The 27,225-nt window shown below is 35.2% G+C and overlaps 1 protein-coding gene across 1 annotated transcript in view; it reads left to right on the top strand.

Moving 5' to 3' along the window:
* Positions 1-27,225, top strand: part of FMN2 (formin 2) — a 152,963-nt gene that overhangs the window by 67,449 nt on the left and 58,289 nt on the right. The window contains exons 9-12 of the mRNA XM_053973973.1: positions 17,009-17,070; positions 24,585-24,676; positions 24,815-24,944; positions 25,725-25,871. Coding sequence (XP_053829948.1) covers positions 17,009-17,070; positions 24,585-24,676; positions 24,815-24,944; positions 25,725-25,871 — 431 coding nt within the window. The remainder of the gene's footprint in view (positions 1-17,008; positions 17,071-24,584; positions 24,677-24,814; positions 24,945-25,724; positions 25,872-27,225) is intronic.

A 27,225-nucleotide genomic window follows, 5' to 3' on the forward strand; every position in this document is an offset into this window, starting at 1 on the left:
ATTTTGGATGACTTCTCATTTTTTTCATTTAATAAGTAATTTTTTCCCACTCTCTGAGATACGGGTAGTCTGCAGATTTTGATGGAACTACCTGTCCCACTCTGATATCTGCAGGGGCGAAAAGAAAGGGAAGGCGAAGACACTATTACAGGCCTCGAAAAAAGAATTAACTAGGAAAATTAATTACAGCAAGGGGAAGGAAGATTCACATAACAGCTGGTAAAAACCAACCCTGTAATCTGGACTTGAGCTTATTTTACTGGAAGTTATATCTGCAGCAGAGTTTGTTCTGCTAACAGAAGTACAACTTTGAACAACAAACATATCTTCAGCCCTGAATTCAAGACAGATGTGCAGGAAGTGAACATATTTTAAATGTTAGCAAGAAAAAGAAATGTTTATTCTTAGTATTTGACTATTAGTGACAAAAGAACAAGAGAAAATCCTGGGTTTGTTTTCTTACTTGACCACTCATGCTGATATGTAGAAATGATGAGCAAGGAGAGACTTGGATGATTTCACTAGAGAAGGATGATAAAAGGTCTTTTATGCTGCATTATTTCAATGTCCTGAGCAGGAATTATTAATGTATTGAACTATCACGTAGTCTAGGTCCAAGAGATGTTCTAAATTGAAAGCAATCAGGAAAGAATGACTGAACATCTGGAAAATAAGACTCAGGATTAGTTTATTTTATAGAAAGTCCAGAGGTAATCTGAGCATTATTTATCCTAACGACGTGTGTGCACAAGCACAATCATTTGAAACTTACAGTACCCATTCTTCATAAATATTTCAGTACTTTCCTAAAAGATATCTTACTGATTAAACAAGTTATGAGGACAAAACAATACATGATTGGATCAAGTTATCTGGCCACTGTAATACTAGTAAGTATAAGTAAACCTGCTGCCCAAATTTGTTATTTCTGTCCATTTAAGCTGTGGGGGAAAATGTTGGCTGTAGGAAGATATGCAGACCTTTTTGCTGTTAGGTGTCATGTCTGTATTTCTTTATTAAATTAATCATAAATAAAGTTATTGCAATCAGTGCAGGTTAATTACAAAGTCTGAAACTTTACCTGTCACTTCAGGTTTATTAGTAGAGAATTGAAATTCTTTAAATCTTTCTCTTTTTTCCTAATCAAATATTGCATGTGCAATCACCCAAAACCTTAAAAGACTATGGTTAAAACTTCCTCTCTGATAGCCTTTCTTACACCTATTTAGATTCTTCAGAGACACACCCAAGTAAAGATTGGTTTGATTCTGCAGTTTTTTCTCTAGTGTACTAGCACTTCCTCAAAACTTTGCACCATAATTCTGTGTCTTATTTCTCTATTTCTTCTTGACTTCATGCCACCATATTCATTACATTATGCCTGCTGTTAGATTGTATGCTTACATGTTTTATTCACTTATAATTACTTTAGAAGCTCCTCTTGGGAAATTATTGGGAAGGAAAATGGAATACACAAAATGACTTTTATAGAATACAGGCTAGAGTTAGAGTGTCACACATTGCTTTGAGGCTGTTACTATGCCCACGGTGTTCTGTATTGAGCAGTGATTTTGGAGCCCTTATCTGGCCACTGGTCAGAGGAGTTTCCAGTGGATTTCCAATGGATGTGACATAAACCCCTGAGCTGTGGGTGAAGGTCCTGAAAAACAGCCCTGATTATTTAAAGCATGCCTCTAGTCCTCTTTCTATCTTCTAAGATTTTCTGAAACTTATTGTACAGTGACCAGAGGTCAATAAAGCAATAGCAACCATTGCTACAGGACACAACTTCAATGATAATTTTCTTTTAATATATGTACAGTAAATCAAGATAATGAAGGACAGAAATATTAGTATCATCAAGAAAGGAACTGAATCTTTCATGTCATATGACATCTACACTTAAAAACAAATTTATAGAATTATACCATTTTTTTCTATAATACAAAATGCATTTTAAAGAACGTAAGTTTAGGGTTTTAAATGAGGAAAACAATATTGAGTTTTCTTCACAATATTTGAATCAGCAGAGACTAATTACTGCCACATTGGACAGTTTGGATAATTAAAGATTTTTGTTGTTGTTAAGAACATATGAATGTAATTTAATAGAGAAGTTTTGTAAGAAAATGTAACTGCATTGTCTGTCTGTTGTTTCATTTGAAACCATGGTTATTTTTTCTTGCAAGTCTGATCTAACTTCGAAAGTTAAAGAACAGTTTCAGGAACGTTCTCTTCTCCCAAAAGAAACAAAAAAAACCCTGTACTGTTATTTCTCGTTTATGAACTGTGTACTCACTCAGAAGAGGGATGATTACAAAATTCTTAGCATAAAAGCAAGAAAATATGTGCTGTTAGCATTAGTACTGTGTAAAAATTGGGTGGAGGGAGAAAAAGAGCACCTTGTGTCTCTTTCATAGCAGAAGTATTTTTTCCACTGGTCATACTCTTATATACATATATATATATATATATATATATATATACACACTCTTATTGCTGAACTACATAGAGGTTAAAATTAAGAAATCCCTATTAATTAGGGATAATACAGTTACATTTTTTTTCATTACATGAAAAGGTTTAAAAGAAAAGGATGTTTGCCACAACAGCTTGTTTGTGATTTTTCATGTGTTTGTTAGATTTGGATAAATTTATACATACAAAAAATTTTCATTCAAAAATTAATGTAATTAATATGTATATAGCAACTAACAATTTAAATATAAGGTAGTTAAAATGGGGATTTAGAATCATTGCAAGAAAAATAGGTAAAACTTTTTTTTAAATATTCAGCGTACCTATAACTGTATTTTTATCTGTCTCTTTAAAAAAAAATCAATTAAAACTATATGTTATATTTGACCAAGAGGAGATCTATCTAGCTTTGTACCTGATCTCCTCTGTAGATAACCATAAAATAAAAAGCTAAAGTGAGTGGCACTGACTGCTCATTATGTAATTTTTGTAGGTCTCTTATCTTATTGCAGTAGTTCACTTCAAATTTAAAAGTTTATTTGGAAGAGCTTTCATACATGTTATCTCTTCTTTTGATTTTTCCTTGTCACCACTCTACAGTCCATGATTCTTTCTTTTCTTTGCCAAGGAGGTGACTGACTGGCTGTGCATGCTGCTTTCAAGATCTTTGTGCACCATATGCCTGTGCCAAGAGGTCAAATCATCTTTTTTCAGGCTCTGTTTTTTCTGTATTGTTGCTGATATTTTGTTTGCCCTTCACTGCTGCTAATTTTTGAGCTTATTTTTTCAGGGAACTATAAAAAAAAATCGGAGTGTCTTTTTGGGGCAGCAGTTGCTAATTCTGTATGCATCACAGGACTTTTACAGTCTGGGTTGTTTTTTTCCCATCTACTTTGCATGTATTGACAATAAATATTTGAGAGATCCTTTTATATGTGTTTGTGGTCAGCTTTTAAGTTGTGCTACTGCCTGAGAACATTGACGCCTCATGTTCATTAAACAGCAGATTAACCTGTAGAAATCCTAGTAAGGCTTCTATGCTGCAAATTTCTAATTTGAAATCTAATCTTTCATTTTATTAATTAATTTTTTTTAGCAGGTTTTGGTGTTTTTTTTTTTTTTTTTTGGTCTGTTGGTGTGGTATTTTTAATCCAAGTAGATGTCTCCTCATCTACCACAACAACATAATTTTTTTTGAAACCTTAGGTAAGGATAGTGAGGAGCCTTTTACAAATTCAGTATTAACTTGATTTATTAAACTGATCATTCTTACCTGGGCCTTTGTAGACACTCCATTAAAGCAGCACTACTTAATTTGTTGCTTGTGAGTGCCTACTACAAATTGTGTTACCTCGCTTTCTCATTACATTGGTTTAGCTGTATGTTCTTTAAAAAACTGTTCTTCTGTACAACACATAGGCATTTTCCAGGCATAAAAATCAGACTGACTGGTTTGTAGTTTCCGTATCATCTGAGGAATCCTCTTAAAATTTTCATTTGTTTGTTCTGAAGCTTGTTCAATTTGAGACAGTGCCCAAAACACATCACTTGAGAAGTGTAGAATTTGTCTGAGAGCCTCTTTGACCTTTTCTGTGGTTGTGAATCCTTACACAAATAGTTTATTTAACCTTTTCTGATTCTCTTTCTTTTGTGCTCTTTTTACAGCCAGATTATCTGCATGCCCAGCTGTTTCCTGTCAGACTTCATACATGTGATGTGTTTGAAAGCAGTTTTATTACTAGCTTTATGAAATTGGCAAGTTGGGTTTAGACCCTTTTTGTTTTTGTCCAATATACATTGAACTTCCAAGACTTTACTTTTTGTTTTCGTTGGCTGATTTCCACTTTTGAAGAGTATCTTTTATTTACAGGTGTCCCCCATGCTCTTATATTTAATCATATATGTGATTTTGAGGAGTAGGAATATTGAGGATGTGAAAAGACAAGAGAGGGAAAAGGGTGCATTTAAATTTTTCAGTTGACTTTTTTCTCTGCGGGTCTAATGAAGTGTCTTTAAGCTTTCTTCTGACCTTTAACCTTTCTTTAGGCTTTCAACTATCCTCTCATTTTAAGCAAATTTCTGGTGGAAAAATCTAAATTTATGGTGTTAGTACTAAAAATTTTATTCCCTTATCCTATGGAGAAATTTTGTTAAAGGCTGGTTTGGCATCTCCAATTGCTTTGTACTTTATTCAGAAGTCGATCAAGCATTACTTTGCCTCTTTTGGTAAATCTGCATAGCTGCTTTGAGTAATAACTGATACCGTAAAATTTAGATCTGAATGACAGCTCAAGAAGTATGGCTAACAGATTAAACCTCACGCTAGTATGTTTACTATGTGGCATACTGGCTTACACATAAATGGTAAAATACCATTTAGGAGTCATTATTAAGCTGCTTGTTGAGTGATCTGTAAGATGGCACTGACTTTGCTTTTTCTGTTCAGGCGAGAACTTCCTCCATAGGGAACGTGGTACATCTTTTACACCCAGTTGCTTTATCTTACCCGGCTATCGCTCCCTTCAGTATTCTCTGCCTCTCGTCTGCTGTGCAACACTTTATGGCACCATGTATAGCCTTATATTGTTAGTGTCACGCTGATTATCGTCCTTCTGTTCCCCTCGGAACAGCCATTACATCCACCAGTAAATACAAATCTTCCCTTTGCTGATGTCAGATGACTCACACATCGTTCACACAGCCTGGACTTTCCCCGTTCAGCTCGGCTTACCTGAGCAGCGGTTCTGCCTCGTCTCTCTCGCTCCTGCCCGCTCCGCGCTCCTCCCCGGGCGGGGCGGTGGCGGCCCCTCGCCAACCGCGGGGCTTTTGCCGCCTGCTCGGCCGAGCGCGCCCGGGCCCGGTCCCCGTTCCAGCAGCAGGTGGCAACAGCGGCCCGCGCTGCTGCCGCCGCCGGGAGCTCTGCCGTCCTTCCCGGGAGACGCCGGCCCGGCCGCCGGCAGAGTGGAGCCGCTGCCGCAGCGCCCAGGAGGCGCCCGGCCGGGCAAGGCGCTCGACCTTGCGACTCCGCGAGGCGCTGCCTCTCGGCACAGTTCTCACGCAGGGAATAGCTCCTTTAAACAGTAGCTCCTAGTGCAGGGAAAAGAGAGCATAATTCGAAGATGGTAGAGTGGCTTGTTTGCTATGTCCATGCATCATCCATGATAGGGGAGGGTAAGGAAGAGTGCCGGGGAAATAATGGTTTTTTGCTTAGTCTGAGTGCCCAATGCTCCCCGTGCTGCAGTCAGTATGTCGGTGATCCTGTACCTGTCACTTTGAAGTACCTGGATTTCTCCTACTTACTGCTTTCTCGTCTTTCTCTTGTTTTGTGGTTATCCACCCACAATGAAAGATCAGGTTAATTTCTGTTGTTCTGCTGTTTCACGTGAAACCTCCCCAAGCAATGGGTGTGCAGTTCCGTTTTAGTGTAATGTGTTTTCTGTTGTTAGTGAAGTCGCAATTGCTTTTGCTATCTAGACACAAAACATAGCTCAGTGTTACTGAACTGAAACAATATCAACTTCCACCCATAATCTTAAAAGTCAGTAGGTCAAAGCTAGTCATTATACTGTAAGAAACATACATATGTGGTTCCAAATAACTTTTATGTTTTTTTTTCTTTTAACGTATGTATTTTGGTTTTCTGCGTACATGGACATTTGGTTTTTGTTGTTATCCCAGCCTTTATTTCCTTGAATTAATACCAGCTTTTGAGAAATGCTTTGGAGTGTGAAAAAAGATGGAACTTAAACTATACACAGGCATCCGTCTGCACTCAGCTATCACAGTATTGTGATTTGAATTAGTAAAGCTGTGTCATCTGTCATGTACCTAGCCAAAAATCTTTTTGCATTATTTTCATAATCCCACCACACTTACAACGTGGTGTCACAAGATCATTACATCACTTTCTTAGCATCTGTAGCTCCTTAGTACTCTAACTTCAGAATATTTGGTGAAAGGCTTAATGTGCCTTAATACGATGAAATCCCTGGTGTGTTTATCCAGACATCAGACAGGGCAGACATGTAGAATACTAGGCGACCATAATATGCTCTCTGCAGTGCCAAAAAAAAAAATTAATTTAATTTGGAGAATAAATTGAGAGAATGTAATTTTTTTTCAGTGAAATACTACCACTGTTTGACAGAAGGAAAGAGAAATTTAGATTTGCGAAGAAACCTCTCAAGTGTTTTGTTTTCGTAGTTATTGACCGAGAAAATTTGCATTTTGGGTTGTGACTAAAACAGTTGCTTGTACAGCAAAGGAGGAGCTGCTTTGCATGATGATTGAAACCCTGTGTATTTCCATGCAGTGCTTCCTAACTAATTCCTATCCTGCTAGTATGGATAGTGATATCACACACAACTGGCTAACTGAAACCACAGTGAAAACTTCTTTCTGAATGGAAATAGGTCTCTTCATGGCTAAAAGAACTTGCAGTACTTTCTGTTGTAAATCATCAAGCGGTAACAACATTCCACGTAATATGTGTAAAATTATTTAAGCTTGCTGATGTTACAGAAGACTGGTAGAGAGACCTAGCAAAGGGCAGACATGCAGCTCAAGTCTAGGTTTTTAGAAAGAGCTTTCTAAAGAGCAGCCAGAGCATTCTGGGTGCTAAATAAGGCAAGTTATGTAATATTGCCTGCTAATTTATGCCTCAGGCTATTAGTCTGTATAAATATGAATGTTTTAGCAGTATAAATGATCTTGAGTTCCAGCTGAAATTCTGACCCTTCAACCTTTTGCTTTCTTTGAAGTTGCTGAAAGTTTTGCAGTTGGATTTGGTGAGTCTAGGATTTCATAGAAATACTTTAAATGATGGAGAAGTCAACATATCCCATGAAACGTTCAAACGGTTGATTTCGCTCACTTTTAGCACTTTAAAAATGCTTTCCGTAGTGAATTCGCCAGATTAATGTACAGATACCCTTCATTCTTTCATGCTTTTGGTCTGTGAAATTACAGAGCCGTCTACTTTCAGGTATCTTGTCATGCAGGTATGTAATCACGTAGCTTCTGAACTTTCTTTGTGTAAGTTAAATAGATCAAGCAATTCAATAGAAAGACAAGTTCTTGAGATTATTCTGCTGTCTACTTTGGTCTTTTTGATACTGCACTGGTTCTAGCTCTAGTTTAAAAATTGCTTTAACTTCTAGGCACTCCTTGAGAGTTTTAGATTAGTCATTGATCATTATTACAAAGAGTGCAATCAAAGCAGTTCTTTGGGTGAGTTTTGGTCTGCTCTGCAAAGAGCAGCTCTCCCATTACCATTGCCACCTGAATTTCATTGAGGATTAATTCCTATTTTTAATATCTTTCTTTTCAATATTGATAAAGACATTTGCAGTAAGCTGGAAGCAGAGTCCTGTGAAAGCCTAAGATACTCTCTCCTTTGTAGTAATGTTTCAAGAGCAATTTCATTTTCAGATCTATGAGCTGGCAATTATTAGCTCATTTAGTGTTGACAAATAATTTAATGTAAGTATTCTAAATTGCCAACCAGACACACCAGGAGCTCCATTAACTATGCACTATGGGTAAATTGAGAGAAAAAAAGCTAAGATCCCAAGTTAGCTGCTTACTGTAGAGAATCTATTATTTGGAAAAGAAATGTGTCTTAGGTGTCTGCCCTGATAACTTTATCAAATACAGCAGTTCACTAGTGAATGGTTCCAGATAAATTTCTTCTTCTTCCTTCTCCTCCTGCATTTTGTTTAAATTATAATTTATAGTGAGCTCCCTAAAGCAAGAAATAAAAAGCTTGTCTCTGTTTATGGTCTGCAGTTCTCTGAGTTAGACATGACTTTGTTTACTGTGAGTTATTGTTATAGAAATAGATTAGGTGGGATTAAATCAAAAGCCTGCAAATTTAAATTCTGAAAAAAATCCACATGTAATTCAAAGTTTTAATTAGTTTGAAGCCTGAAGCCTCATTTGTATTCAAAATAAGTATTGCTAATATCTTCCAGTTACACAATCACTGGTAAAATTAGCCTGGTCTTAAAGCCATTGAAACCAAGATTGAAAGGCATTACAGCCTATATGGATCTAAAAGAAAAGTTTAACACACAGGAAACCCAAATTTTATGTCACCTGAATCATGAATTTAAAGATACAAATCATGCCTGTCTTCAGACAGATTGATACACAATACATGCTTTTGCAGCTGATGTGTTTGTACAGTTTTTTTTTATAACTTGCACTGTAAATATGACATATAAACATCCCCAAAATATATTCCTCAACTTTCATGTTCTAGTAGTCTGCCCTAAAAAAATATATACTTGACAGGTATATTTCTTTTGAGAACCTCTAAATGAAATGCCTGTGGCATGCTGTACTACCTTAACCAGAAAGTGAAAAAGCTTAGTACAGACTGATACTGAAATAAAAGCCAAGAGGCATTGGGGTTTTTTATAGCAGCAATTATATTTTCTGTAACAGAAATTCTTACATATAAAATATACCTATATGCCAGTATTAATTTTATATTGAAATCTTGTTCTTGAAACACTTTAAAAATACATTTAAGATCAGGAACCTAGCAAACAACCCCCTACTATAATCATAAAGCACAGTTATATTTTTTTAACTTATTTAAATGTGTATTATATAATTAGCATTTGTATACTATGTTAACCCTTCTGTAGTGTTTTGGGAGTTATCAGTTTGTTGAAAATCTTGAATCCTGCCACTCAGTCTCACACTTCAAATTCACTCCCCGATGACCAGCCCCTGGCAGCTTCATTGAGACTGTTTGCTCCTCTATGCACTGTAGTTTAAAATACGCATAATCTGGTAAAATGCCAGTCTTTTCTCAACCTTCCTATATCCCACACCCATGTTTTTTTCACCTGCCAAATTCAAACAAATCTTATCTAAACAATTAAGATAAGCATTGAAGTAGTCTCTATAGTCAAATCAGCAAACCTCTCAAAGCCAGAACTGAAATACAATCTCTCTAAATTAAACAGTCTACAATGGCAATCATGTTTGTATTTAAACATTTTGTTCTGAAAGGATTACAGCATTGCTCTCCACTTTTTTTTTCCTGCCTAGACAAGAAGGCGACATACTGAGTCAAACAAAATATATCTGTTCTCTATGAGCTGAACTTGCACACTTTCTGTAAACAAACTGTATAGGTGTATGAAGTTTGACTTCACATAATCAGTAACTGCTGTCCTTAACAAAGTAGGCATTTGTTTGAAATGTATGTACTGTAACTGTTTATATTAACTGTGTACAGCTATATAAAAGCTGGTGATATATTTTGTTGTATGTGTGAATATATATTTACATGTATGTAGAAAACCGCTATTGATACAGTTTTTATATTAGGGATACAAGTTAGGGAACAGAACAACTGTCTAAAAATTGAATTATGTTTGTAAGAGAGAAATCATGCCAATGATTCAGTCGTTTCAATGAAATCTTCTACTTTTGTTACTTCACATTTTGCAAAACATATTCATGCTTAATTGATTCTTATTTTATTGCTTCCTAGAAATGTTGGTGCATGTTCTTGAAGGTATTTAAAACTCTTAAGTCATTTCAAAACAGTCTGAAGCAACAACTCAACTTAATCCATGGCTTCTGCTTGGAGATTTTGTTTACTGTTCTGCTTTCTTACACAAGATTTAGATCAAGGTGAATTACTGCCACAGTAAAACTGTGTGCAAGCAGTTCTAAGTGGTGTCTTGCCTCTGATCCATGTTGAATGTACCTGTGTTAAAGCCCCAGTCTCCCTAGTGTAAGTTAACTTTGTGCGCTTTAACATTGTCAGGATGAAAATTTTGAGTATTTCTTAATAGACAAGTATATCACAAAGGTACTGAGAGCAAGAAGGTAAGTAATGATATGAAGTTATTAATTTATGGTAACTCAGTGCGGCCATACCCCACCTACTAATTTTCAGTGGGGGTGGAGGGGGTGGCTTGCAAGTAATGGAAGTCATGTTTAAGAATTCTCTTTTCTTTCGCTTATTTTCTGAGGATCTTTAAAAATTATGCAGTCATGACCCTTGTGGGATTGCCGCAACTTACATTAGTACAGGGACATAAGGTCTTAGCACTGTTGTGTAAACACAACATTTATTTTAAAGAGCCCCATTTAGGATTAAACTTTCTGCACTGGAGATTCACATTTCTTTTACCTAAGATAAAGATGAATCCCAAGAAAGTAGCAGTAGTTGTCAAGTTGTTGGAACTATTACAGATTAAAATATGACCTTATAAATTTTAGATGAATTATGTCAAAAATGATATGGGGGAAAAGGAAAAAAACTGGGGTGGGGGGAAAAAGGGAGGAGGGGGACAGAATTGGGAGGTGGGGGTGGGAAGGAGGGGCAAGCCAAAGGATATGAAGTTTTGAAGTCATGGGTTTTCTATGCGACCAATAAGACTGAAAGTTTTACAGATTAGTTTATTTTAAAATATAAATACTAAGTATTTATGGGATGTAAATCTGTATTTATTTTGCAAGTAGCTTGACATTACATCCAAACATAATCTTTATAGGAGCAAAAGAACTCATTGCACTTTGATCACCTTCTTAGGCTCTTTTGGCTCTTTTGTTGATGAGAACACTGATGCAGGTGTTTTTCCTTCTACTTCTGAATTGAGCAGTTCAGCTCTCAGTCATTCCAGTGAACCTGATGAAATTATCTGCATTGAAACTTTTTTTCCTGGTTTGCTTGTGTTTGCATTTGTCATGTTGCATTTTCTTCCAAATACACCTGTCAGAGAAGACTTCCATTCTGTATTCACAGACCAATTCTCTATGTATTCTGTATCTATTATTTTTCTTTGTTTGTTGATAAAAGCATAAGTAGATCAAGCTATGTATTATCTGACTTGTTTTTCTTGTACAGAGTTCTCAAATTTTTAAGGTTCTGCCGATATGCTAATTTTCTAATGGTGTTGGATTTTGACCACTTTCAATTTACTGCCTGTACATTTTTCTTGAGGAATCTATTGTTTTTAGTTAACTCAGAAATAATAATTCAAGGAAGTTCATTCAAAGAGACACACTGGACGTACTCACATACTTATGTGGTTTTTTTTTTCTTGCAAATACCCTTTTTAGATAATTTAAAATAATTATATGTCCTGTGAAATCTGGTTGAATGAATTTTAATGGTCCTGTTCTGCCTAAAAAATTATGTAGCAGTTTTGAGACTCTAATTATAAAAAGCTTACTGTTTCTGTATTTTTATATATTGATATAGGTTCTTAATAACAACAGAATCCATTTTTTGTTGTAAGACTGGTTGATGCCTTTTCAGGTTTTTTCACTTTTCAGCTTACAGTAATATTCCTGGGGTGTAGATGATTTCAGTGGAGTAAAAATATCTGGGGATCAAAGCCTGAAAAACGTACCATGGAAGTTGGAACCTCTCAGTGTCCTATAATCTTGCCAGGTTAGAGTCTCACAAAGGGTGTAACAGCTGAGCAACCCCCAGATGAGTGCCACACACAGAAGTGTGTGGTAAGAGTACTGTGGTTAGTTGCTGCAGAAACAGAAGGTCCTTCACTCAGTGAAGAAGAATAGATCTGCCTTTGTATTTTGCTGTACTGACCATCTGTTTCTGCCATTTGTCAGAGAAGTTGTGAAGTCTTGCAGAAACTCCTGGTGTTCTTCTGGAGAAAGAGAGCAGATGAGAGCAAGGATGCAAGATGTGCAGGAGAAAAAAAGGCGTGGCCTCTTGGAAGCAATACTGCTTGGCTTTTGGAGAGTCATGGAGAAGTTAATTGAGGTGGAAATCAGCAGGAAGGACTTGGATGGGTGATTTGCTTTTTTGTATCCCTGAAGGATGGATCTGAGTAGGGCAGTACAGGTTCAGACATGGTTTTAATTCAGCTACTGCTTCTTTATGAGGACTTAAACTGTAATCTGTTATCAGTCAAGTAGGATTTGGAAAATGCTTAGCCAGTTTTTTGGGACACAGAGGTTCTTCCAGGAGGTTTCAAGAAGGAGACACTTAATTTTAGATGGAGTCCAGAGACAGAAAGGCTTAGGAACCATACTTGGAAAGTCCAGAGAAATGGAGTGTGATTTGAAATCTGCCCTGAGAAAAGGGAAGGCTAAGACTAAGAATTCAACTGAATACCAGTTTTCTGGAAGTCATCCATATGTGATTGCGCTAATGAGAGTTTTATGACACCAAAGGGTCTGGTTTATAACACTTTTTTTTTTTCTTTCTGAAATTCTACTCAGTGGGAAACTTTGAATTTTGGCCTTTTCATTTTAAAAGGAAATTCCAAAGCTTTGGACTTTGAAACAAAATATAGGGTTTCCAAGGACTCTGTTGCTGTAGGAAGTTGTCTTTTCTCTAACAGCTTATGTAAGTGGTGCTATTGGTGGATTTAGATTCATAGCCACAGGGAAATGTAGGTTAGCTGTGTCTGCGTTGCCTATCGGCTTTGGTTTAGTGGCAGCTGGTAGTTCATGTGCTTCTAGATATATGAATATCAACAGCAGTGATCTATCTAACAAAAGAAGAAGTACAGCAACTTCCATTTATAGTCTTCTTGACAATACACTGGGCATCCTGCAGCTTCCTGCTGATGGTGTTTTCTCATACATTTCCTCTTCAGGATTACATTTGCTGGCAAGAAGTTTGATCTTGTTGTTGGCTTGGTTACTGTCTTGCCCTGAAGACTTGAGGGTGGTGATAATTTATGGTTTGGTTTATTTTTTTGTATTTTGCTTTGTTGTTGGGGTTTTTTTTGGGTTGTTTTTTTGGTTTTTTTTTTAATTGCTTCTCTGTTCTAAATTGTCTTCTGTGTATATGGAAGATCCATCAGTTTTCAGTTCAAATATGCCTCCACATATGATCATGTGCCCTAACCTCACTTTTTTTACAAGCACCATATCCTCCCGTCGGGGAACATAACTTCTACACTTGCAAATCAATTTATATTAATAAAAATAGTAAATCTTTGTCTCTCTGTTTGCATTTTTCTTTTGTCTTTCTAGCTTCAATCTAATACCTAAATTGGCTTTCCTAATGTTTGTATATATATATATATATATATATATATATATATAATTTTTTTTTTAAATTCAATTTATATGGTAGAAATACAGAATGGAAAGAAAACTGTTCCATTCTGCTAAAATCTTCATATTCTGCCGTTAGATAATAAGATATAATTTCTGTCAGAAATATACCAGTTTAGTTTTCCATGTAGATTGTGACCAAAACAGTGCCAATATCAGTAAAGCTGAGGAAAAGCAAGAGTTCCCCAAACCCTTTAATTTGGCTATAAATCCTTTGAAACTACTTCTTCTCTGTTCTTCATAGTATCAACTAATCATTTGTGATTGATCCCCAACCCCTTATTTTACTGGGTGGATTTTTTGTAGTCATCTGTTAATCCTGGCTTGCTTAAATAGAAAAAGAAATTGTTAGTTTGTAATTCCATTAATTTTTTTCTGTGGGCATCTGGACATACTTGGTTCAAATTTGATTTAATTATAGCTATGTATTTGTATATATACATAATTATAGATATGCATCAAATAATTTTACAGTTTTAGGGCTTGAAAGTGAAGCTGGTTTAATTGGCAGCAGTGGCAATAGGAATGCAAGAAAATAACAAAACTGTGAGATCTTGACAGTAAGAACTAAATTCCTGGGTCTGATGTGATTAAAGTTCTTTCTGTTAGAGCAAAAGCCAATAGATATTCTTCACTTTCATAGTAGTCAAGTCCAGAAAATTTCAATGTCAGCTTTGAAAAAAGAAAAAATCACTTTCTAAACCAGTGACCTGGGTGAAAATATCCAGCGTCTGCAAGACTAATACAAACCCTTCTCCAGTTGTTTGCATCAAAGTATACTGGAACTGCAGCGTGGCTAAAAATATTTTCATACGAGGAAATTAATCTTCATCTGTGTTTCATTATTCTATTGCCACCACATATGGAATCCTTTGGTTAGATGTTTGTGTAGTCATGCTGATTGTAGGGGGCATATTTAACTAGTAAGTTTGGCTATGAAAGGAGATATAATTGGGTTTTTTTTCAGTTCAAATTGCCTAGATAATGGAATTAAATGCAATTGTTTATTTGCCAGCTATTATGTTCTGTATAGCAATGCTGCAGGTTTGCCTAAGAACAGAAGCTCATATCCTCACTTCTCAGAGGATGGGGAACATACCTAAGGTGTACATGGAAAAATCCTAGTGAGATGTTGGAGTGCTACTTATGAACATATACAGGTTTAGATTAAACATATAGAAATATATTTCTCTTTGGAGGCAGAGACTTGAAGGATATATCCTAGGATCTAACTTCTCCATGTCCTTGTCTCTGACTGATTTGTTTTAAGCAGCTCCCTGAAGTATGTACACTTTTCTGCATACCTGTTTTGTTGAAAGTACACAGACCTGGCACCATTGTGTTTGCCAGGCGTTCTCTTATCTCCTGCAAGCATTCAAACAAAAGTGTTCTATTGCTCCCCGAGTAATCCATGGGTGATCTTAACATTGAGCAAAATTCAGGGCAGGAACTTACGTTGAATTTCTTAGCGCAGAAGTGGACAGTCTCTGGAAGGAAGGGGGGTGGAGTAGGGAGAAGACAGCCATCACTCCAAATAAATAGTTGGAGGGTTGTGTGCCCATAGATATTGCATAAGCATAAAAGTGCTGAAATGTTAGATAGTATAAGCTGAGTTTCATAATATAGCCTTGGTTTAATAAAAGCTGTTTGTATATAGACTTTGATGTTAGTGCTTTCTTAAAGTAGAGCTTTCAAACCTATCTTGACCCAGTTTCTATTTGCATGCTAATTTTAGTGTCCAGTTCTACAAGGCAAATTTGGCACATTTTTAAGCATACAGATGGTCTTATTGGGCGACAGGAGTTATTAAATACCATGTATAATACCGTGCCTTGTGTAGAGGGCATCTTTAAGTCTCTGTTGCAACAATTATTACACTTGGATGGGGGAGAGGAGTTTAGAAATACCCCAAATAATTAGTAGCAGATTTTTGCATGTGTCCCCTACCCCAAAAGAAAACAAAAAACATGTTTCCTGAACGGTTAACTGTTACATAGGCATTATCTGCTACATTGCTTTCTGGTAAGGGAAAAATAGAAAAAACACATTATTTCTGAAAAACTAAAGAATTTTTAAATTATTTTTTTGGTTTAGTCGTAAAAGTTAGCTTTGTGTTCTGCTTAGAGATACAGTGTGGCCTACTTAATTTAATCAAGGTTAACACTTTTTTGTTTATAATTTTCTTATACTACAACTAAAACTATGTCTCAGGCCTGGAAAGGAGAAACATGATAATTCCCAGACTCAGAGTGCTATCTCTAGATGGCAATCAAAAACACATGAGTTTGAATTATATTCTGTAGTCTTTAGATTTATACAGAATTTCTCTGTGACTGTTAAGGAGATGGATTTATGGGACAAAAATTAAGTTGGTGCTGGGTCTCTATCTCTGATCAATGTTGCAGTTTCTAGATTAATCTCACCTAGGGATTTTTTCAGCTTATTGTACAAGTGCACTTACAGCACACACACACACAGACACACAAAAAGACCATTACAGAAAAAGGGTACAAATTAATGAAGTGCAAAGTAGGAAAAGATTGGTGTGGTATGATAAAAATTATTAATTGCCATCACATATATTCTAATGCAATATTCTAAATTTCAAGATCTGGATGAGGAAAATTTTATTTATATAGCTTTTAAATGAATGGTCACTGTGCTTGCAAAAATATGTAAGAGGAAGACTGAAAAGCACTATTTGAAAAATAAATCTTCATATTAGCTGAGAACAACTGTTCAATAGTTAGCACAAATATTTCCTGTGCCTCGTGAAATGTTTCTATAACAAGTGGGGAGTCAGGGTTCCATTTCTAAATGTGTGTACCTCTTAATGATTTTTTTTTTTTAATCCAGATTAGGTAGATAGAAATTACTCTATTTGAGCTGTTCCACTGGGGCTTTTTGATGCTGAAAAAAATACAGTATGTGTGTGGTGCCAGAGTTGGTTGGGAACAGGAAAGGCATATTTTGTATCCATACTAAATGTGTCGGCTTAGTGCATAGAAGACTTGACCCTTGTCAGGTGTTTTGAAGTTAACTGGCTGCCTTATGGATTAATGAGTTTAAGACTGAAGTCAACCAGCGACAGGAATGAGCTTTGTTGTGTGAGTGTGTGTGTGTGGCTGTGGTGCAGATTTACAAATTTTTATAATGCTTTCAGCTGGACCATGAAAGTCTGATGTAAAGCTTATCTCTGATCTCTGACTATGGCCATACTTGTGGGATCATGTTTGTGTGTTTGGGGGGAGGGAGATGAATTCTTTAACACTTGACACCTGGCTCTGCCAGGTTTCTAGCTATACTATACTGCACTATTCAAGGCGTTAATAAAGTTAAAACCCTTAAGCTGTGTGACCAGTAGGCCATAAAAAACTGTTGCTGAGTATTGTGACCAGCTTTCTTTCACAGCTGGATTATCATCCTGAACAACTAACCCTTTTTTCTTTTCTCTTTTTTATAGCTGTTGTGAACTTGGACAACTCTGTGGTTGACCTAGAGACGCTGCAAGCCCTGTATGAGAATGTGAGTAATCAGAGGAAGTCCATAAAATGTAGGAATACTGTGTGTCCATGTGAAGGTATTTTTAGTTGGCATCAATAATATTCAGAAAGGTTGTAGAAGAAGTCCTATTTTGAAGTGACTTTTTTTCCCCAAAAGCAATGAAAATCCCAAGTATTTTAATTGCATTTATTGCCATTGTATGTTTTATGAAGTGCATGTATTTCTACATAAGTAACATGATCAACTTCTAAATTACTAAACAGACATTAGTTTTGTTCCTTTTTTTCCTTCTTGGGTGCGGCAGTCTTTGATCAATGGTATCAAACCTTACGCTCTACACCTTTGACTTCACTTTGTAATTTCACTAAAATAAAAATACTGCTCAACTGAAAAAAAATTTGATAACAGAAATCTTTCTCTTTGTGGAACTGGAACATTTAATTATTGTTTCTTCAGGGATTGCTCCAAAATAACTTTACCTTAGAGAAATTATTTTCCTTTCAAAGAGATAATGTAATAAAAAGTAGTATAAACTTCCAGGGGCTTCATAAATGTCTGGCAGTAATAATCAGAGAAATTTGACCTTTAGGTATGTAAAATCATGGATTCAGAATATGCTCAAGCATGTTCTAAAGCTTGACAAAGCCTGTTACGCAAAACATTCAAAATGGTGTATCTTAGAAGCATGTTTCTGCCTTCAGCTGAGGCCAGTGAACATTACCCCTGTATCTGAGTGCAGTGCCTGGATATATGGATGTCTGACTAGACATCTCTTGAAAGAGTGAGGAGGTTTTCTTTTTGCCCTCCAAAGAACTTGGAAACATGAAATGTAAAGCCGTGAGCCACAGAATGACATTGAAGGCCAGTGTATGCTCTTGTACTAGATCCTTAACTTCCTTCATGCAGCTTTGATAATGTTAATTAATTTTACAACTTTCAGATATTTGGTTTTTAGACTTTAGCTTTTAGTCACCTGCTTTGGAATGATATGATGGTTTATGATGTCCCTCTAAATAATCCACTTTGATGTGCAGAAAAAGAGATAGTAAGCTCTAGTCCACTTTACAGAAAAACTGAGGAGCTAAACAAAACAGAAAACACCCGAAAGTATGACAAGAGCTAGAAAGGACTTTTACTATTCATCCCTGAAAAACTAGGTTAACCAATACTGCTCAGGAAGATAATGGTCAAAAGAAAAACCTATGCTAACAACATTCCAAATATCTATGAACGCTTTGGTTCTTTGTTCCACAACATTTCTGTTTTACCCTATGGTATTTTATTTTAAATTACTTTTAATTTTCTTCCTTACACAGTACATATATATTCATGCCATACAGTTTTTAGCATACAAAAAATCTGAATTAATTTTATATGTTACATATGTGTGAATGTGAGAGATTTTCTTGAGGGAAGTATGGAATAGATACTGCAGTACCTAATCAGTATCATCATCAGTTTTTGCATACTTCTCCATACTTCTCTTTCTTATTGTGAAAAATATATTTTTTTTTCATTTTGGTTTGAAAATACATTCCTCTTATGTTGATAATGTACTAAAACATTTCAAATGTTTACTTAATGTCATCTCTAATATACTTCAGAATCTGAATATAATGGATTATTTGCAAATTTGTAGTTCATTGAAATAACCAAATGTCATTGTGTCCATTTTGTAATTACCTTCACTTATTATAGAAAATGTCTAGGAAGTGTCCTGATTAAGGAAAATACAATGTGTAAATCTCAGGAAAGACTCAAATTTTCAAATGTCTAATATATTTCTTTGCTTTGAATAGAAAACAGACAAGTCCAACTTTATTATATTTGCTTGGGTAGAAGACATTAAAAAAATCAAAACCACAACCAAAAACCAAGCAGATTACAAGAGAAGACTTCAGTTTACTTGGAGAGGATTTTGTAAGGGAAACTGAATTTTAATTCTGGATCTTCTTTTTCATAAAACTGTGTCTTGAAAGAAGCTTTCCTTTTAATTGACTTTTGTTTTCTTTTTTTTCCTTTCAGCCCTTTGTCAAAACACTTCAGACCTTGCATTTTCTTCCCTTAATAGCTTCACTAATTATAACAATATTGTTCAATAACTGTTGTAAGTAATGGGTGGTACCAGAGAGCCTGATATGTTTGATTCCTCCCTTATTTCTCAATCTCATCCTGTGTTGTAAGTGGGAATAACTTTGCAGCATCCATTTACTTCATAGCCATTAACTTAATTTTTATTTCTTAGGGTTTTTTTTAATTGGACTGAGTTTTTTTTGTTTGTTTGTTTGGTTGGTTGGTTTTTTTGGGGGTTTTTTTTGTTTTGTTTTTGTTTTGTTTTGTTTTTCTGGATATTTAAATACCACTGTACTAGCCCTCAGACTTTCTATTTGATCTGTATGAAGAATATGGGAGCATTTGTTTTACAGTCATCCTTCAGAATGTAATAATTTTTTCTGATTGCATGTGTCTGGCATAGTGCTTTCCCTTCTTAAATGTGAATGAAATTTGGGCAGTCTCCAAACCTAAACACACCCTAGTTTCAAAAGCCACAGTCCCGAGGGTTCAATTCCTGTTTACTGAGGAATTAAACTCCTGTTAAACCACAAAGAAATTGTATATATCTTACTGACTTTTTATAAACTAAGAAGCCCACAGCCCACCAAAGACCCAAGCCCTCAATAATTTATTTAATATTATTAAGTTGAATTGTATTAAGTGAGAAGGACTGTGTTAGTGCAGCATTGTACTGTACAGTCAAATAGCTCTTAAGTGTGGTTGTGTAGCTTGCTTTGTGAAGGGTTGTTTAAATACGTGTTGATAATGACTTATATATTAATATGTAGAGAGCTTTAATAGGTGAATCTTTGTAGATAAAACTACATGTGGAAATGTTACTTAAATATGCTTTTACAAATTCTCTAATAAAAATTCTATCAGGTGAGAGCTATAATAGAGAGAAGGCAGGTAAAAGGTAAAATTCATTCAAGTTGCTGTATGGTGTTAGAACATATTGGTTGTGATGAGAAATGTAGCAACTGGCAAATCAGTGAATATTTACTTTGAAAACAGATTGCCTCTTAGCAGCTGGGGTTGTAGCTTAAGTATCACTGAAACAAAGTATGTCTGCTTCTGCTTGTGTCTTTGCTATAGAATGAGAACAGTTATATAAAAATGGATTAAAAATGCTCTCAACTAATTTATTATCTTTCATCTATGGATTTGCCCTTTTTACATCACAAAAGAAATATGCATATTTTCATAATTAGGCTCCCAGTAAATTGACTACACTCTATTTATCTTTAAAAGACATAGCTCAATGCTTTCAAAAACCTCAAAATGCCTTTGCAATAGAGAAAGGGCATCCAGAAGACTGAAGTGCATAACACTTCTCTGCCATTAAGATTCAAACTTTCTCCTCAATTATTTCTTGTGATTTTTTTTCTTATTTTAAAATAGCGATTACAATGTGATGTCTTTTTTTTTTTTTTTTGGCAAAGCCTATAAATTGTACTTGAGTTCTGATGATCCAACTTGAAAAGAATATGATATTTATTATTAACCAGGGTATCTCTGTATATCCTTGTTTCAGCTACAAAATTCCTTGACAAAATATATAACACAAACTTTTAAAGTCAAGTTTGCAAAAAAATAAAATTCCATACATTTAAACTGATCTAAACTCAGAGCTAAGGTTCTGTTGCAAGAAAAGAAAAAGCTAACCAGGAAATGTATAAGATTCATGTTGTGATATGGAAAAAGGGCCCTTATGAAATTTGGTAAGAGCAAATATAGGCTAAATCCATACTCTGGAAGAAAATGGGAAAAGATTTAAACTGAAGCAGAACATTTTTGCAGTAATTTCATTCAGATTTATGCTGTCTGATTTTAAATATAGTTAATATCAAATTCCAGTACATTATATTATTTTTTCCACTTTTGATGCTATATATCTTTATCTAGCTAAAATTCAAGGAAAGAAAGAGCAGTAACATTCAAAGAGGTGCTTATGCAATCAGGTTAATGGCTTTTATGAGAAGTAGTTACTGAAAGTGTTCTCTCTTGACACAAATTTGGAGGGAAATAGAAAAGCTTTTTTAAAAATTATCCATCTGTAAATTGGTGAACAAATAGGTATTAACAATAAAGAAAGCTCGTAAAATTCTGAGAAATTATCTTCAATAATACCTGTGCAATAGACACAGTATTCCTTTTCTGTCAGAATTTAAAGTACCCATTGATCACAATTCTGGATACCTGAGCCATAATTAGTGACTTGAAATTCAGGTTTGATTCTGAACTTGGACTGTATACTTCAACTTCTTGATCTTGGTGAAAGGTGTAAACCTCTCTTGAGTTTTGCTCTGGCCTGCCCATGAGTGGATCACGCTTAGCCTTTGCATCTTTGACAGTTGTTACTTCTTTGCATACACAACCTGAGAATAATGGCTTAAATAAGGAATAGGGAGTCTGCCTAACCTTTGCCGGTGGAATTTGGTGGAGAAACATCAAGAGCTTGAATATGCATGTATGTAATAGATTGCTGTGGTAAGCACTCTAATATTTCACTCTGTGTAGAAGGCCGGGAGAGAGAGAACTCTCAGTATTTATTCTAAAATATTTGCAAATAACCATTTAGTTTTATGCTCTGTGCTAAAATACTTAATTCTCTTTGACTCTTATGAAAAAAATGTCAAGTGATTTTCTTCCAGTTTAACAGAAGAAAAGCTAATTTAAAGACTGGCCAGAAATAATGGAACTTAATTTAAATTGTTAGTATGAGAACTTGTTTACTTTTACAAAAACCTATTTTTTTTTCAAAAATTTAGAAGTGTAAATTGAATACAGGAACTTCTTCAAATGTAAGTTGAATAAATAAAGTAGTTTTTCCTACACAGTCATGTCATTTGCACACCTAGACCTCTGTGGCTCTCATGACATGACCACTGGAAAAATGCTATCTCTCTCGGCATCTTTCTAACTTCTAAAATCTGTTGATTTCACCTATTGCCAAGAGAGTTCTTACTGATTTGAGAAGTGATGGAAACTTTCTTTTTTTAACTCTCACCTGGGTTAAGAGTTTTCTAGATTAAGTGTGGACATGTTTGGTTTACATGGGCATTTTTAACACAAAACCAAACCCAAGCCTTCTCTGCAGCAGCACATTCAATATTTAAATGAATACTTCTGCAGTTAGTTGTCTCCTTTCTAGTCCTCATCCTATCTCTGGAACAATCTTCTAAGACTGGATTAAAAATGGATTAAATTTTCTGATCCTAGTATCTTGGAAACATTCTTCTTCTCAGGATGGCATTATACAAGAAACAACTGCTACAGTAATTGTACTCGCAGATCCTATTTCTGCCTTGACTTTATGCAGAGAAGTACCTTTGGGGGATGAATCCCCAAGTTTCTTTCATCACACTGAAGTGAAACTGGGGTAGGGAGTTCAGGAAACTAAATGTTATGAATTGGGCCACTGCCAGTATTCTAAAATTAAAAACTGGTAAATAAGCCTCAGCGTAGCCCGTGTTAACTGAGAAAGGCCTGATGCCATATAAACAGCAGATAAAGGAAGGCCCAAACAGGCCAAGGGAAGTGACCTTCTCAGCACTAGTGGGACCATGTTTAGGATGCTGTGTGCAGGTGTGGCCTCTCCAGGGCAAGGGACAGTGGCATATTGGAGCAAGGCTAGCACAGAGCAACAATGACAGTTAAAGACTTGGAGAAGTGTTATACAAGGAGAGGCTGAGAGACAGTGGGGTTGCTCAGTCTGGAAAAGAGAAAGCTCAAAGGAATCTTACCAGTGTGTACAAATACCTGACGGGAGAGGGGGAATAAAGAGCACAGATCTAGACTCAAGGATGCCCAACATAAGAACAAGACATAGTGGACCTCCTGGATTTGAAACACTGGAATAGACTGCCTAGAGAAGTCATCAGGTCTCCATCCTTAGAGATATTCAAAACCTGGCAGGACATGATACTGCGCAAGCTTCTCTAGCTTCCTCTGCTTTGTGTCAGTGCTCACTTAGACAGTGTCCAGGGGTCCCTTCAAACCTCAGCTATTCTGCTTTTAATCTTTGGTATGGGTACTACCACGATTATAATTTTTTAGTGTCCAGAACAAAGTTTATTGCTGGACAAAAAAATATGTTTGCAATATTTCCAGTTTGTTGAAGTATTTAATATATAAGATCAGACAGCTTTAGAGATGACCTTTGAAGAACATCAGCAGAAATGCTGACTAAATATTAGGATATGTGACATCATAGACAAGTGGCTTTGCAGTTATTTCTAGGCTTCTTGAAGAAAAACTCTGAAGGGCTTTTGCTATATGACTCTTCAATCTCTTCATGTTTCCATTTCACATCAGTGTTTTCTCCCTTTTCTCATGGGGAGATGTTCAACAATCTCAGAAAATGTGTTCAAATCCAAATTTCTGGTTTCAGGTTCCTGATGGAGCAAGCATTATGATTTGAAACAGCTCTATCCCTCTTCTACTAACCCTGCAAAAGCGTTCAAGAGAGAATGCAGATGCAGCGTATCTTACACTTTGCCATTATCTGAGTGATTAGAATATAATTTTCCACTGTTGTCCTCAAGTTCTGTGGTGGAGAAAGTTAAAAAATTAGTGTAATTTTGTCTTAAAGGAATAAAGGTAGATACATCTTTTTTTAACTCTTGGGCACATTAATGTTTTGAATCTCCTTTGAAAACTGCTATGATTGCCAAAAGAAGAGTCAAAAGGAGAAATTTTCATTTCACTTTTATTCCTTTCCACGCCATTCCATTTTCCAGTACTACAGTTTGGAAAAAAAAAAAAAATTACCATAGCTTGGAGGACAGAAAACAGTGAAGCTCAGTTTCTATTGATTGGAGCATTGAAGAAGAAAATTCACAGTGTGCCACAGAGTTCTTCAAGAAACTAGGCAGTTTATATGTAATTTTTTTTTTTGCTTATTAAGATAAAAATGAAATTATTACTCCAAAGAATTATGCAGTAGTTCTCATGTATATGTATGATATTTCCATTATAAATAAAATATGGGTTTTTTCCAAAGTGTTTTTTTCAAATCCCAAATAAATTTTAAATTGCAGTAAACAATACAAAACTCTTCTATTTTATTTTTAAAAATGTATTATTTAAACACATAGTTAAAGATCAGATCACATTCAAATGTAACCCAACAAATTTGTGAAGAAAAATACAACTCTCCTCTTGAGTCCTTCAATTCAAACCCTTTGTAAATGAGCAAAGAAGAGAAATTGGGAATTAGGATTATTGTCTCAGTGCATCATTGAATGAGTAAATACTTTGTAGACTGCTAGTAGTCAATTATTTGCAAGATATTCTATTCTCCATCAGATCTATTTATACTTAAACTCTGTGGACTTTATACTTTGTGGACTCTTACAGTTTTACTATAAGCAGATGCTAGAAAGAAAAGAAAAATCTATGAATTTGATTTGTTACAAGGGCATATTTATCTTTGACTATTCACAACCATTTTTTGTTATATTTTTCCTTTATTCCAGAGAGCACAATCAGATGAACTAGAAAAAATAGAAAAGCATAGCAAGGCATCCAAGGAAAAAGAAAACGCCAAATCTTTGGATAAGCCAGAACAGTAAGAACATACTTATGATAGAGCAGTTTTGCTCACTTCAGAAAACTTTCTCTGCCTTAGTAAAATATGTATACAAAATCTCCCAAGCCTGTACCTACTAACAGTGACTCAAATAATTTTCTTTAATCACTTCTTCAGGTTCCTCTATGAACTCTCACTGATTCCAAACTTTTCAGAACGTGTGTTTTGCATCCTGTTCCAGTCAACGTTTTCAGAAAGCATTGGTTCAATCCATCGCAAACTTGAATTGTTACAGAAACTGTGTGAGGTAGGTTGTGCTCTGTGAAAAAATCAATCTAAATTTCTGATTTTCGATCTTGTTAAGCTTTACTCACATTTGAAAAGTTTTCACTTTATTTACTTAAATATTTTAAATATTTGAAATCTGAAGGATAGCAGAATAGAACATTTTATGATTGTACTTTAACATCAATGTGAATTTTAAGATTAGCTTTTGCTACTAAATTATATAATGCTTTTGCCATCCGTGTGTATCGGTCTCTAAAATCAGCTGGAGATAGCAATGTTGTATCTAGTCAGAAGAGATTACTGGAATTTTGCAGTTCCATGAAAAACAAATATGTAGCTTTAAAATGCAGGTTTCATCAGTACTTTAATAACTTGAAACCATTTCAACTGTTTTATATTTTACTATGTAATCTCTTTTATTTAATTAAAATTTTTAGTTGTTCAATCTGAGTGTTTTATGAACATCTTGATGAATTTTTTGTGAAATTAAATATACCATTTTCGATGTTGGTATCAGTTAAGGATTACTATTTTGTTTTTCTCAACAGGTCATATCTGTTAATACTGTATAGATTTTTCTGGTTTTTTTTCCTAAGTATCCATTTTGTAGACAAGATTCTCCATTCATATAAAATTACATATTAACATTGCTCTACTTCTACGTGTTGCAGTAGAATGTAACTTTCTTTATTTGAGTCTTTATACAAGTATTATTTTTAAACACAACATTAACAAATTTTCTCATTAACCATAAATATTAATGGGACTTTGAAAATAATGGTTTTTCTCTGTATTTTAGACATTGAAGAATGAATCAGGAGTTATGCGGGTTCTGGGTTTGGTTCTTGCCTTTGGAAATTACATGAATGGTGGAAACAGGACACGAGGACAGGCTGATGGGTTTGGATTAGATATCCTGCCAAAACTGAAAGATGTCAAGAGCAGTGTAAGTTGATTCAAGACTTCCTGAAGGCCTGAGAAGGCCTCAGAAATTTCTTAAATTCTCAGAAAATTACTTTGTTTCTGAGTGAATGGTGTGAAGCTTATGAAGGCATGTAGAAGGGACTTCTTTTGTTACTATGCTTATCTGATCACACTTCTAGAGTTGAATGTATTTCTGTAGAATTATGAAAACTAACCATCTCTTTTCACTACTGTACAAACAAAAATACCTAAAATTATGTTTTAGTTCTTAGTCTGATGTACACTTGACTTTCAGTACACTTCATAATTCCAACCTTTCATGTAATTAGAAACAATATTATGATCTTACTGTTAAAAGTTTATTATGGAAGTGGAAGGAGTTCCATGCTGATTCAAAATATTTGTGAGGGGAAAAATGTCAGTCCTAAAAATTATTGAATAGGCACCTAGATCATTTGGGATAAACCAAAATTCATTCTTTATGTACACCATGATCACAGAGGTTGTATTTGACATTGGAACATGCAGCCACCTGAGTAAAGGACTTCTTGATTCAAGATTTGTCTAAGGTAGTCATCTCAATAAAGAGAATGATAATGTCTTTTCTTGCTCAGTGCTAAACTGTAATTTATGTGTTACCAGTACTTTTTGTCTTTGTTTAATCATTTTGGGTTTGCATTCAAATATCTGCTTTTGTTTACAAGGAAACAAAGTTTAGCGTTTCTATGGCTAATGAAAAACCTTACCTGAATGTGACAGATTATAGCAATAACTCTTGAGCCTTAAAATTTGTTCCTACATCTGTCTGGCAAGTCACTGTCAAGATCTTCAATTCTACAAGATCTTTCACTTCTTGGTCCCTCACTAAATATACATATTTTAGCTGCTGGATTAGGTTGTGTGAGCAGAGCTTTAACCCTGAGTTGAGAGAGCATGTCAGCCATTTGCCTTTTTAAATGGATGGAGGAACGTCCTTCTTGCTTGCTGGTTTCCAATAAACGAAGGGAGGGGTGATGTGAATGACACTTTAGTACAACACATTTAGAGCAGCTTACTCTAGCTGCACCTTCAAATTGACTCTAGATCCAACTAGTTTAAGAGGTCTGATCAGTAGGAAATTTAGGCACACTAAATTTAGTTTGGTAACTCAAGACTTTGTACATAATTTGCTGGAAATATTATGACTATTAAGCTTTCAGATGCAAGATACATTTTCAGTTTATTTGCAACTGATCAATCAGGAAAGTTCTTACAAAATACTTTTCTGAAAATATTTCTGAAAATATCTGAAAATTTAATTCCATCAGAAATCCTCTTCAAATGGAAGATTTTTTTGCTGAAGTTTCATTAGAGAGATCACAGAGGGGAAGCAATTA

Source organism: Vidua macroura, chromosome 3, assembly GCF_024509145.1.
Source record: "Vidua macroura isolate BioBank_ID:100142 chromosome 3, ASM2450914v1, whole genome shotgun sequence".
In the NCBI taxonomy this organism is placed as follows: domain Eukaryota; kingdom Metazoa; phylum Chordata; class Aves; order Passeriformes; family Viduidae; genus Vidua; species Vidua macroura.